Source organism: Cetorhinus maximus, unplaced genomic scaffold, assembly GCF_964194155.1.
Source record: "Cetorhinus maximus unplaced genomic scaffold, sCetMax3.hap1.1 HAP1_SCAFFOLD_1300, whole genome shotgun sequence".
In the NCBI taxonomy this organism is placed as follows: Eukaryota; Metazoa; Chordata; class Chondrichthyes; order Lamniformes; family Cetorhinidae; genus Cetorhinus; species Cetorhinus maximus.
This window is the reverse complement of record NW_027597241.1, coordinates 23,836-38,515: the sequence shown is the minus strand read 5'-3', so window position 1 is coordinate 38,515 and position 14,680 is coordinate 23,836. Positions and strand designations below refer to the sequence as shown.

At 43.9% G+C, this 14,680-nt stretch overlaps 1 protein-coding gene across 1 annotated transcript in view; it reads right to left on the bottom strand.

Annotated features, from left to right (window-relative positions):
* The window catches only part of LOC144676027 (disintegrin and metalloproteinase domain-containing protein 19-like), a gene marked incomplete at its 3' end in the record, with an annotated part of 87,368 nt that overhangs the window by 53,527 nt on the left and 19,161 nt on the right, over window positions 1-14,680 (bottom strand). Inside the window, exon 3 of the mRNA XM_078536550.1 lies at window positions 4,223-4,301. Coding sequence (XP_078392676.1) covers window positions 4,223-4,279 — 57 coding nt within the window. The remainder of the gene's footprint in view (window positions 1-4,222; window positions 4,302-14,680) is intronic.

Genomic DNA, 14,680 nt, shown 5'->3' with positions numbered 1-14,680 from the left:
TACCAAGGAGAAGGTGCTAGGAAAACTGAAAGGTCTGAAGGTGGATAAATCACCTGGACCAGATGGATTACACCCCAGAGTTCTGAAGGAGATAGCTGAAGAGATAGTGGAGGCGTTAGTGGTGATCTTTCAGGAATCACTGGAGTCAGGGAGGGTCCCAGAGGATTGGAAAATCGCTAATGTAACCCCCCTGTTTAAGAAGGGAGTGAGGCAAAAGACGGGAAATTACAGGCCGATTAGCCTGACCACGGTCATTGGTAAGATTTTAGAGTCCATTATTAAGGATGAGATTTCAGAATACTTGGAAGTGCATGGTAAAATCGGGCAAAGTCAGCATGGTTTCATCAAGGGGAGGTCATGCCTGTCAAATCTGTTAGAATTCTTTGAGGAGGTAACGAGTAGGTTAGACAAAGGAGAGCCAATGGATGTTATCTACTTGGACTTCCAGAAGGCCTTTGACAAGGTGCCGCACAGGAGGCTGCTCAGTAAGATAAGAGCCCATGGTGTTAGAGGCAAGGTACTAGCATGGATAGAAGATTGGCCGTCTGGCAGGAGGCAGAGAGTGGGGATAAGGGGGATCTTCTCAGGATGGCGGCCGGTGACTAGTGGAGTTCCGCAGGGGTCAGTGTTGGGACCACAACTTTTCACTTTATACATTAATGATCTAGATGAAGGAACTGAGGGCATCCTGGCTAAGTTTGCAGATGATACAAAGATAGGTGGAGGGACAGGTAGTATTGAGGAGGCGGGGAGGCTGCAGAAGGATTTGGACAGGTTAGGAGAATGGGCAAAGAAGTGGCAGATGGAATACAATGTGGGGAAGTGTGAGGTCATGCACTTTGGTAGGAAGAATAGAGGCATAGACTATTTTCTAAATGGGGAGAGAATTCAGAAATCTGGAGTGCAAAGGGACTTGGGAGTCCTAGTCCAGGATCCTCTTAAGGTTAACTTGCAGGTTGAGTTGGTAGTTAGGAAGGCAAATGCAATGTTGGCATTTATTTTGAGAGGACTAGAATATAAAAGCAGGGATGTGCTGCTGAGGCTTTATAAGGCTCTGGTCAGACCACATTTAGAATATTGTGAGCAATTTTGGGCTCCGTATCTCAGGAAGGATGTTCTGGCCCTGGAGAGGGTCCAGAGGAGGTTCACGAGAATGATTCCTGGAATGAAAGGCTTAACATATGAGGAACGTTTGAGGACTCTGGGTCTATACTCGATGGAGTTTAGAAGGATGAGGGGGGATCTGATTGAAACTTACAGAATACTGAAAGGCCTGGATAGAGTGGTCGTGGGGAAGATGTTTCCATTAGTAGGAGAGACTAGGACCCGAGGGCATTTGACAAGGTGTCACATCTGAGGTTCTGCACAGGATAAGAGCTCATGGTGTAGGGGGTAACATAGTAGCACAGATAAAGGGTTGGTTAGCTAACAGGAAGCAGAGAGTAGGGGTAAATGGGTCTTCGTGTTGACAGGCTGTAACTAGTGGAGAGCCACAGGGATCAGTGCTGAGGCCTCAACTATTTACAATCTATACCAATGATTGGATTTAGGGACTGAGCCTATGGTACCTGAATTTACCGATGACACCAAGATTGGTAGGAAAGTAAATTATCAAGAGGAAGTAGAGATTCTGTAAATGGATAGAGACAGGTTGAGTGAGTGGGTAGAAATTTGCCAGCTGGAGTATAATGTGGGAAAATGTGAACGTGTTCACTTTGTCAGGAAGAATAGAAAAGCAGATTATTATTTAAATGGGGAGAGGTTGCAGAACTCTGAGGTACAGAGGGATCTGGGTGTCCTAGTACATGAATCACAAGAAGCTAGTCTGCAGGAACAGCGAGTGATTAGGAAGGGAAATGGAATGTTGGTGTTTATTGAGAGGGAGATTGAGTATAAAAGTGGGCTCATGTTACTGCAGCCGTACAGGGTCTTGGTGAGACCACACCTGGAGAAAAGGATATAATTGCTTTAGAATCAGTTCAGAGAAGGTTCACTTGACTCATTCCTGGGATGAAGGGTGTTCTGTTATGAGGAAAGGTTCAATAGGTTTGGCGTTTACCCACTGGAGTTGAAAAGAATGAGAGGTGATCTTATTGAAACATAAAATATCCTTTGGACTTCCCAGGGTGGCGATTGGGAGGATGTTTCCTCTTGTTGGGAGACGAGAATGAAAGGGCACAGTTTGGAGTCAAGAGTTCCAGAGGGTAAACAGGAAGGTGGAGTTGAGACCACCATCAGGTTAGCATGATCTTACTGAGTGGTGTCAAAGAGCTCAAACAACACTGAAATCAATGGAAATCACATGAAAAACCAGCAATGACCATCTCCAACAAGAGAGAATCTAACCATCACCCCTTGACGTTCAATGGCATTACCATCACTGACTCCCCCACTATCAACATCCTGGGGGTTACCATTGACCAGAAACTGAACTGGACTAGCCAAATAAATACTGTGGCTACAAGAGCAGGTCAGAGGCTGGGAATCCTGTGTTGAGTAACTCACCTCCTGACTCCCCAAAGCCTGTCCACAATCTACAAGGTACAAGTCAGGAGTGTGATGGAATACTCCCCACTTGCCTGGATGAGTGCAGCTCCCACAACACTCAAGAAGCTGGACACAGTCCAGGACAAAGCAGCTGCTTGATTGGCACCACATCCACAAACATTCACTCCCTCCACCACCGATGCACAGTAACAGCAGTGTGTGTACCATCTACAAGATGCACTGCAGGAATTCACCAAGGCTCCTTCGACAGCACCTTCCAAACCCACGACCACTACCATCTAGAAGGACAAGGGCAGCAGATAGATGGGAACACCACCACCTGGAAGTTCCCCTCCAAGTCACTCACCGACCTGATTTGGAAATATATCACCGTTCCTTCACTGTCGCTGGGTCAAAATCCTGGAACTCCCTTCCTAACAGCACTGTGGGTGTACCTACACCACATGGACTGCAGTGATTGGAAGCCTGTGACAAGTGGTGTACCACAGGGATCGGGGCTGGGACCCTTGCTGTTTGTAGTGTACATTAATGATTTCGATGTGAATATAGGATGTATGATCAGTAAGTTCGCAGATGACATGAAAATTGGTGGTGTTGTAAATAGTGAGGAGGAAAGCCTTAGATTACAAGATGATATAAATGGGCTGGTAAGATGGGCAGAGCAGTGACAAATGGGATTTAATAATGAGAAGTGTGAGGTGATGCATTTTGGGAGGACTAACACAGCAAGGGAGTACACAATGGTAGGAAGTACAGAAGATCAGGTGGACCTTGGTGTACATGTCCATAGATCCCTGAAGGCAGCAGCACGGGTGGTTAGGAAGGCATATGGGATACTTACATTCTATGCCTCGGCTAATAAAGGCAAGTGCAGGGAGGTTATGTTGGAGCTGTATAGAACCTTGGTGAGGCCACAGGTGAAGTACTGTGTGCAGTTCTAGTCACCACACTATAGGGAGGATGTGATTGCACTGGAGAAGGTGCAGAGGAGATTCGCCAGGATGTTGTCTGGGCTGGAGAGTTTTAGTTATGAAGAGAAACTGGATAGGCTAGGGTTATTTTCCTTAGAGCAGAGAAGGCTGAGGGAGGACCTGATAGAGGTATACAAAATTATGAGGGACATAGGGAAGATAGGAAGACACTTTTCCCCTTGGTGGAGGGATCAATAACCAGGGGGCATAGATTTAAGGTAAGGGGCAGGAGGTTTAGAGGGGATTTGAGGAAAATCTTTTTCACCCAGAGGGTGGTTGGAATCTGGAACACACGCCTGAGGGGGTGGTAGAGGCAGGAACCCTCACAACAATTAAGAAGTATTTAGATGAGCACTTGAAATGCCAAAGCATACAGGGCTATGGGCCAAGTGCTGGAAAATGGGATTAGAATAGATCGGGGCTTGATGGCCGGAATGGACACGATGGGCCTGTTTCTGTGCTGTATAACTCTATGACTCTAAGGCAGCTCACCACCACCTTCTGAAGGGCAACTAGGGATGGGCAATAAATGCTGGTCCAGCCAGTGAAGTCCATGTAGCAGGAGTTAGTAAATGTCACCTGACATTGTCCATTTAGGGTCAATAAACAGAGCCATGTCCAGAAATTCAGATCTATGAGGTACATCACTGTCCTCCAACACCCCGACAATCTTACCAACCGATGACTCCTGACCATCATGACTGACCTCCCCATCCTCTGACTCCTCAGCAATCTGCACTCACCGTGTCATTCGGAGTTATTGTCAGTCGTGTGCCATCCTCTTCATAATGTGTCTCCATGTAACCGGAACCAAACAGCTGGCTGTCAATGAAGCAAAGAGTCTAAGGTACAAACAAGTAACCCTCACAAAGCCCAGTCAGTTCAGAGTCACACCCCTACCTCTGTGTATGTCCCACAACCCAATGTCATTTACATACCCAGGTCACAGAGGGCGTTGTGGTTTGGACGCACTGCCAATTCCTAGTGTTATTTAGAGACACTCCCCTCACCCAGTATACGTTAGAGACACTCCCTTAGACCAGTTCAATTCAGAAACATTTCCTTAGCCCAGTGCATTTAAGAGACTCGCCCTCAGCTTGGGGGTGGGGGGAGGTGATGGCGTAGTGACATTGTCACTGGGCTAGTAGTCCAGGGACCCAGGGTAATGCTCCGGGGACCCGGGTTCAAATCCCACCACGGCAGATGGTGGAATTAAAATTCAATAAAAATCTGGAATATAAAGGCAGTCTCAGTGATGGGGACCACGAAACTATCATCAATTGTTGTCAAAACCCATCTGTTTCACTAATGCCCTTTAAGGAAGGAAATCTGCTGTCCTTACCTGGTCTGGCCTACATGTGACTCCAGGCCCACAGCAATGTGGGTGACTCTAGAATGCCCTCTGAACAAGGGCAATTAGGGATGGGCAATAAATGCTGGCCTGGCCAGCGACACCCACATCCTGTGAACAAATATGAAAAAAATTGCCCTGTGTAAATTTGGACTGTCCCGGATCCAGTGTAATTTAGAGACATGTCCAAAGCTGTGTACCAAGTGGCTAAAGTGGCTAAAAACTGACTGTAAACGCTTCTATAAATATGTGAAGGGAGAAGGATTAGCAAAGAAAAATGTAGGTCCCTTACAGTCAGAAACAGGGGAAATTATAATGGGGAACAAAGAAATGGCAGAAGAATTGAACACGTATTTTGGTTCTGTCTTCACAAAAGAGGACACAAATAATTTCCCAGAAATGTTAGGGAACCAAGGGTCTTGTGAGAGGGAGAAATTGAAGAAAATCAGTATTAGTGAAAAAAATGGTGCTAGAGAAATTAATGGGGTTAAAGGCTGAGAAATCTCCAAGGCCTGATAGCCTACACCCCAGAGCACTAAGGGAAGTGGCTCTGGGAATATTGGATGCATTGGTGGTCATCTTCCAGAAGTCTATAGACTCTGGAGCGGTTCCCACTGATTGGAGGGTGGCAAATGTAACCCGACTATTTAAAAAAGGAGGGAGAGAAAAAACAGAGAATTTACAGACCAGTTTGCCTAACATCAGTAGTGGGGAAAATGCTAAGGTCTATTATAAAAGACGTGGTAACAGAACACTTGGAAAGCATTAACGGGATTAGACAAAGTCAGCATGGGCTTATTAAAGGGAAATCATGCTTAACTAAACCGCTGGAGTTTTTTGAGGATGCAACTAGTAGAATAGATAAGGAAGAACCAGTGGATGTGGTATATTTGGATTTCAAGAAGGCTTTTGATAAGGTCCCACTTAAGATGTAGTGGATAAAATTAAAGCACATGGGATTGGGGGTAATATACTGGCATGGAGCACGGGGCAGGCCATTTAGGACTGAGATGAGGAAATATTTCTTCACTCAGAGGGTGGTCAACCTGTGGAATTCTCTCCCACAGAAGGCTGTGGAGGCCGGGTCACTGAGTATATTCAAGAAAGAAATTGATAAATATTTGGATATTAGGGGAATTGAGGGGTATGGAGAGAAAGCGGGAATATGGTGATGAGATAGAGGATCAGCCATGATCATAATGAATGGCGGAGCAGGCTCGAAGAGCCAAATGGCCTACTCCTGCTCCTAGTGTCTATGTTCACAGGATATGGGCATCATTGGCTGGGCCAGCATTTATTGCCCATCCCTAGTTGCCCTTGAGAAGGTGGTGGTGAGCTGCCTTCTTGACCCGCTGCAGTCCATGTGGTGTAGGTACACCCACAGTGCTGTTAGGAAGGGAGCTCCAGGATTTTGACCCAGCGACAGTGAAGGAACGGCGATATATTTCCAAGTCAGGATGGTGAAGGGCTTGGAGGGGAACTTCCAGGAAGTGGTGTTCCCATCTAATATATTAGCATGGATAGAAGATTGGCTGGCTGGCAGAAAGCAGAGAGTATGTATAAATGGGTCTTTTTCTGATTGGCAGGATGTGATGAGTGGTGTCCCACAGGGGTCTGTACTGGGGCCTCAACTCTCTACAATTTACATCAATGACTCAGATGAGGGGAGTGAAGACATGGTGGCTAAATTTGCAGATGACACAAAGATAGGTAGAAAAGTATGTTGTGAAGAGGGCATGAGGAGGTTGCAGATGGATATAAATAGGTTGAGTAAGTGGGTAAAGATCTGTCAAATGGAGTTTAATGTGGGAAAATGTGAAGTTGTTCACTTTGGCAGGAAGAACAAAAAAGCAGAGTATCACTTAAATAGAAAACGGCTGCATAATTCTGAGGTGCAGAGGGATCTAGGTGTTCTAGTACATGAGTCACAAAAAGTTAGTATGCGGGTACAGCATATATAGCAATACAGTAGCAACTCAAGACTGGGCATCCATGAGGCACTGTGGGCCATCAGCAGCAGCAGAATTGTACTCGAACACAATCTGTAACCTCATAGCCTGGCCTATCCCCCACTCCATTACCATCAAGCCAGGGGTCAACCCTGGTTCAATGAAGAGTGCAGGAGGGCATGCCAGGAGCAGCACCAGACATACCTAAAAATGAGGTATGAACCTGGTGAAGCTATAACACAGGACTACTTGCGTGTCAAACAGTATAAGCAGCAAGTGATAGACAGAGCTAAGCGATCCCACAACCAACGGATCACATCTAAGCTCTGCAGTCCTGCCACATCCAGTCATGAATGGTGGTGGACAATTAACTCACTGGAGGAGGAGGCTCCACAAATATTCCCATCCTCAATGATGGGGGAGCCCAGCACATCACTGCAAAAGATAAGGCTGAAGCATTCACAACAATCTCCAGCCAGAAGTGCCGAGTGGATGATCCATCTCGGCCTCCTCTGGAGGTCCCCAGCATCACAGATGCCAGTCTTCAGCCAATTCGATTCACTCCACATGATATCAAGAAACGGCTGAAGATACTGGATACTGCAAAGGCTATGGACCCTGACAATATTCCGGCAATAGTACTGAAGACTTGTGCTCCAGAACTTGCCGTGCCCCTAGCCAAGCTGTTCCAGTACAGCTACAACACTGGCATCTACCCGGCTATGTGGAAAATTGCCCAGGTATGTCCTGTACACAAAAAGCAGGACAAATCCAACCCGGCCAATTACTGCCCCATCAGTCTACTCTCCATCATCAGTAAAGTGATGGATGGGGTCATCAACAGGGCTATCAAGCGGCACTTGCTTAGCAATAATCTGCTCACTGATGCCCAGTTTGGGTTCCGCCAGGGCCACTCAGCTCCTGACCTCATTACAGCCTTGGTTCAAACATGGACAAAAGAGCTGAACTCCCGAGGTGAGGTGAGAGTGACTGCCCTTGACATCGAGGCAGCATTTGACTGAGTGTGGCATCAAGGAGCCCGAGCAAAACTGGAGTCAATGGGAATCAGCAGGAAAACTCTCCACTGGTTGGGGACATACCTAGCACAAAGGAAGATGGTTGTGGTTATTTGTTGGTCAGTCATCTCAGCTCCAGGACATCACTGCAGGAGTTCCTCAGGGTAGTGTCCTCGGCCCAACCATCTTCAGCTGCTTCATCAATGACCTTCCTTCCATCATAAGGTCAGAAGTGGGGATGTTCGCTGATGATTGCACAATGTTCAGCAACATTCGCGACTCCTCAGATACTGAAGTAGTCCATGTCCATGGGTTTGGAAGGTGCTGTCGAAGGAGCCTTGGTGAATTCCTGCAGTGCATCTTGTAGATGGTACACACACTGCTGTCACTGTGCATCGGTGGTGGAGGGAGTGAATGTTTGTGGATGTGGTGCCAATCAAGTGGCTGCTTTGTCCTGGACGGTGTCCAGCTTCTTGAGCGTTGTGGGAGCTGCACTCATCCAGGCAAGTGGGGAGTATTCCATCACACTCCTGACTTGTGCCTTGTAGATGGTGGACAAGCTTTGGGGAGTCAGGAGGTGAGTTACTCGTCGCAGGATTCCCAGCCTCTGACCTGCTCTTGTAGCCACAGTATTTATATGGCTAGTCCAGTTCAGTTTCTGGTCAATGATAACCGCCAGGATGTTGATAGTGGGGGATTCAGCAATGGTGATGCCATTGAACATCAAGGGGCGATGGTTAGATTCTGTCTTGTTGGAGATGGTCATTGCCTGGAACTTGTGTGGCCGTGAATGTTACTTGCCGCTTGTCAGCCCAAGTCTGGATATGGTCCAGGTCTTGCTGCATTTGGACATGGGCTGCTTCAGTACCTGAGGAGTTGTGAATGGTGCTGAACATTGTGCAATCATCAGCAAACATCCCCACTTCTGACCTTATGATGGAAGGAAGGTCATTGATGAAGCAGCTGAAGATGGTTGGGCCGAGGACACTACCCTGAGGAACTCCTGCAGTGATGTCCTGGAGGTGAGATGACTGACCTCCAACAACCACAACCATCTTCCTTTGTGCTCGGTATGACTTCAACCAGCCGAGAGTTTTCCCCCTGATTCCCATTGACTCCAGTTTTGTTCGGGCTCCTTGATGCCACACTCGGTCAAATGCTGCCTTGATGTGAAATTACAATGAGGTAATGGGGTTATTGTGAACTGTTGGAATGTTTCTAAATGGCACTGAGGTGCCTGGGAGTGGCTAAAATCCAGAAGTTTACTCTCATACTCCATTTTCCCTTTCTTGATCAATCTTTTTGTCCACTTTTGCTGAATTCTAAACTGCTCCCAATCCTTAGGCTTGCTGCTTTTTCTGTCTAATTGATATGTCTCCTGTGTGGATCTAATACTATCCCTAATTTCTTTTGTAATCCATGGTTTAGCCACCTTTCCTGTTTTATTTTTGTGCCAGCCAGGAATGAATAATTGTTGTTCATGCATACGTTCCTTAAATATTAGTCATTGCCTATCCACCATCAACACTTATAGTTCCCCAAGTCCAATAAGGTTCCCCAGTCCATAATTGCCAACTCGCGCCTCATACCCTCGTAGCTCCCTTTATTTAGACTCAGGACACTAGTTTCGCATTCAACTTCTTCACTCTCCATCTTAATGAACAATTCTATCATTTTATGGTTGCTCTTCCCCAAGGGACCCTGCACAACAAGACTGTTAGTTAATCCTTTCTCATTGCATAATATCCGATTTAGGATAGCCTGCTCTCTAGTTGGTTCCTCAACATATTGGTCTAAAAAACCATCACGTACACACTCCAGGAAATCCTCCTCCACAATATTATTGCTAGTTTGGTTTGTCCAATCTAAATGTAGATTAAAGTCACCCATGATTACAGTTGTACCCTTATTGCATGTGTCTCTAATTTGCCATTTAATGCCTTCCCTTACATCTCCGTTACAGTTTGGGGGCCTATAGACAACCACCACCAACATTTTCTGCCCCTTGGTGTTTCTAATCTCCACCCAGATTCCACGTCATGATTTTCCAAGCCAATAGTTCACGAATGTGTTGATTTCTTCCTTTACTAACAATGCTACCCCACCTCCTTTCCCTATTTGTCTGTCCTTCCTAAATATTGAATACCCCTGGATATTCAGTTCCCATCCTTGGTCACCCTGCAGCCATGTCTCCGTAATTGCAACTAAATCATAACTGTTTATATTTATTAGCGCTGTTAATTCATCTACCGTATTGCAAATGCTCTGTGCATTAAGATACAATGCCTTTAGACTTGTCTTTTTAACCTTGTTAGTCATCTTAGCTTTATTTTACACTTTGACCCCATTTGTTTCTCACCCTTGTTTTTTCTGCCTTCCACTTTTGCTTCTTACTTTTCTGTCTGTTGTTTCTATCCTTGTTTCCCCCTCCCCTGTCTCCCTGCTCAGGTTCCCATCCCCCTGCTATTCTAGTTTAAACCCTCCCTGATTGCGTTAACAAACACCGCCCACCACCAGGAGCTTGAATGAATGAAAAAAAATTCGGAGACACATTTGGACACCGGTGCGATTTAGAGATCCTCCCTAACCCTAAACATTCCCAAATGCAGAGTAATTTAGAGATCCTCCCTAACCCTAAACATTCCCAAATGCAGAGTAATTTACAGATCCTCCCTAACCCTAAACATTCCCAAATGCAGAGTAATTTACAGATCCTCCCTTCAGCCACCATTAACAGGGAAAACACTCCCAGGCACCAGGAGAATTTAGCAACGTTTCTTTAGCCCAGTGCACTTTAGAGAGACATTGAGAGCCAAGTCTGATTGAAGAAAGTGCCTTGACCGCAGGGTTGTGACTGTGAGCTCAGGGTGCAGCTCCTGTCCTCTGCTTTCGGGAGCTTTAGCTCGGTTTCCAGTTCCCCTCCCAGCCAGTAACTTGGCTATTTTCACCATAAAAGGCCAGGCTGTTGCTCTGTGCCTCACACTGACTGCTGCAGGGCAATTGGAAAGGAATTTCCTGGAGCTGATAGGTCAATTTAACACTAAGTCTCCATCCAGGCTGCTACTGGCTCACAACAAATACAGCAGTTTACACACTGCTCACAACTGAGCCTCCCACCAACAGAGAACCACAGCAAATATCCAGACTTAAACCAACAGAGAACCACAGCAAATATCCAGACTTAGACCAACAGAGAACCAAGCAAATATCCAGATTTAAACATCCAACAGAGAAACACAGCAAATATCCAGAATTAAACCAACAGAGAACCACAGCAAATATCCAGAATTAAACAAACAGAGAACCACAGCAAATATCCAGAATTAAACAAACAGAGAACCACAGCAAATATCCAGAATTAAACAACCAACAGAGAACCACAGCAAATATCCAGAATTAAACCAACAGAGAAACCACAGCAAATATCCAGACTTTAACCAACAGAGAACCACAGCAAATATCCAGAATTAAACCAACAGAGAACCACAGCAAATATACAAAATTAAACCAACAGAGAACCACAGCAAATATCCAGAATTAAACCAACAGAGAACCACAGCAAATATCCAGAATTAAACATCCAACAGAGAACCACAGCAAATATCCAGAATTAAACCAACAGAGAACCATAGCAAATATCCAGAATTAATCCAACAGAGAACCACAGCAAATATCCAGAATTAAACAACCAACAGAGAACCACAGCAAATATCCAGAATTAATCCAACAGAGAACCACAGCAAATATCCAGAATTAATCCAACAGAGAACCACAGCAAATATCCAGAATTAAACCAACAGAGAACCACAGCAAATTTCCAGACTTAAACCAACAGAGAACCACAGCAAATATCCAGAATTAAACAACCAACAGAGAAACACAGCAAATATCCAGACTTAAACAACCAACAGAGAACCACAGCAAATATCCAGAATTAAACCAACAGAGAACCACAGCAAATATCCAGACTTAAACCAACAGAGAACCACAGCAAATATCCAGAATTAAACAACCAACAGAGAAACACAGCAAATATCCAGACTTAAACAACCAACAGAGAAACACAGCAAATATCCAGAATTAAACCAACAGAGAACCACAGCAAATATCCAGAATTAAACAACCAACAGAGAACCACAGCAAATATCCAGAATTAAACCAACAGAGAAACACAGCAAATATCCAGAATTAAACAACCAACAGAGAAACACAGCAAATATCCAGACTTAAACAACCAACAGAGAAACACAGCAAATATCCAGACTTAAACCAACAGAGAACCACAGCAAATATCCAGAATTAAACAACCAACAGAGAACCACAGCAAATATCCAGACTTAAACAAACAACAGAGAACCACAGCAAATATCCAGAATTAAACCAACAGAGAACCACAGCAAATATCCAGAATTAAACCAACAGAGAACCACAGCAAATATCCAGACTTAAACCAACAGAGAACCACAGCAAATATCCAGAATTAAACAAACAGAGAACCACAGCAAATATCCAGAATTAAACAACCAACAGAGAACCACAGCAAATATCCAGAATTAAACCAACAGAGAAACACAGCAAATATCCAGAATTAAACCAACAGAGAACCACAGCAAATATCCAGAATGAAACAAACAGAGAACCACAGCAAATATCCAGAATTAAACCAACAGAGAACCACAGCAAATATCCAGAATTAAACCAACAGAGAACCACAGCAAATATCCAGAATTAAACCAGCAGAGAACCACAGCAAATATCCAGAATTAAACCAACAGAGAACCACAGCAAATATCCAGAATTAAACAAACAGAGAACCACGGCAAATATCCAGACTTAAACAAACAGAGAACCACAGCAAATATCCAGAATTAAACCAACAGAGAACCACAGCAAATATCCAGAATTAAACCAACAGAGAACCACAGCAAATATCCAGAATTAAACAAACAGAGAACCGCAGCAAATATCCAGACTTAAACAAACAGAGAACCACAGCAAATATCCAGAATTAAACAAACAGAGAACCACAGCAAATATCCAGAATTAAACCAACAGAGAACCACGGCAAATATCCAGACTTAAACCAACAGAGAACCACAGCAAATATCCAGAATTAAACCAACAGAGAACCACAGCAAATATCCAGAATTAAACCAACAGAGAACCACAGCAAATATCCAGAATTAAACAAACAGAGAACCACAGCAAATATCCAGAATTAAACCAACAGAGAACCACAGCAAATGTCCAGAATTAAACAACCAACAGAGAACCACAGCAAATATCCAGAATTAAACAAACAGAGAAACACAGCAAATATCCAGAATTAAACCAACAGAGAACCACAGCAAATATCCAGAATTAAACAACCAACAGAGAACCACAGCAAATATCCAGAATTAAACCAACAGAGAAACACAGCAAATATCCAGAATTAAACAAACAGAGAACCACAGCAAATATCCAGACTTAAACAAACAGAGAACCACAGCAAATATACAGAATTAAACCAACAGAGAACCACAGCAAATATCCAGACTTAAACCAACAGAGAGCCACAGCAAATATCCAGAATTAAACAACCAACAGAGAACCACAGCAAATATCCAGAATTAAACCAACAGAGAACCACAGCAAATGTCCAGACTTAAACCAACAGAGAACCACAGCAAATATGCAGAATTAAACAACCAACAGAGAACCACAGCAAATATCCAGACTTAAACCAACAGAGAACCACAGCAAATATCCAGACTTAAACAAACAGAGAACCACAGCAAATGTCCAGAATTAAACAACCAACAGAGAACCACAGCAAATATCCAGAATTAAACCAACAGAGAACCACAGCAAATATCCAGAATTAAACCAACAGAGAACCACAGCAAGTATCCAGAATTAAACAAACAGAGAACCACAGCAAATATCCAGACTTAAACCAACAGAGAACCACAGCAAATATCCAGAATTAAACAAACAGAGAACCACAGCAAATATCCAGAATTAAACCAACAGAGAACCACAGCAAATATCCAGAATTAATCCAACAGAGAACCACAGCAAATATCCAGAATTAATCCAACAGAGAACCACAGCAAATATCCAGAATTAAACAAACAGAGAACCACAGCAAATATCCAGACTTAAACCAACAGAGAACCACAGCAAATATCCAGAATTAAACCAACAGAGAACCACAGCAAATATCCAGAATTAAACCAACAGAGAACCACAGCAAATATCCAGAATTAAACAACCAACAGAGAACCACAGCAAATATCCAAAATTAAACCAACAGACAACCACAGCAAATATCCAGAATTAAACCAACAGAGAACCACAGCAAATATCCAGAATTAAACAACCAACAGAGAACCACAGCAAATATCCAAAATTAAACCAACAGAGAACCACAGCAAATATCCAGAATTAAACCAACAGAGAAACACAGCAAATATCCAGAATTAAACAACCAACAGAGAACCACAGCAAACATCCAGAATTAAACCAACAGAGAACCACAGCAAATATCCAGAATTAAACCAACAGAGAAACACAGCAAATATCCAGAATTAAACCAACAGAGAACCACAGCAAATATCCAGACTTAAACCAACAGAGAACCACAACAAATATCCAGAATTAAACCAACAGAGAACCACAGCAAATATCCAGACTTAAACCAACAGAGAACCACAGCAAATATCCAGACTTAAACCAACAGAGAACCACAGCAAATATCCAGAATTAAACCAACAGAGAACCACAGCAAATATCCAGACTTAAACCAACAGAGAACCACAGCAAATATCCAGAATTAAACAACCAACGGAGAAACACAGCAAATATCCAGAATTAAACAACCAACAGAGAACCACAGCAAAT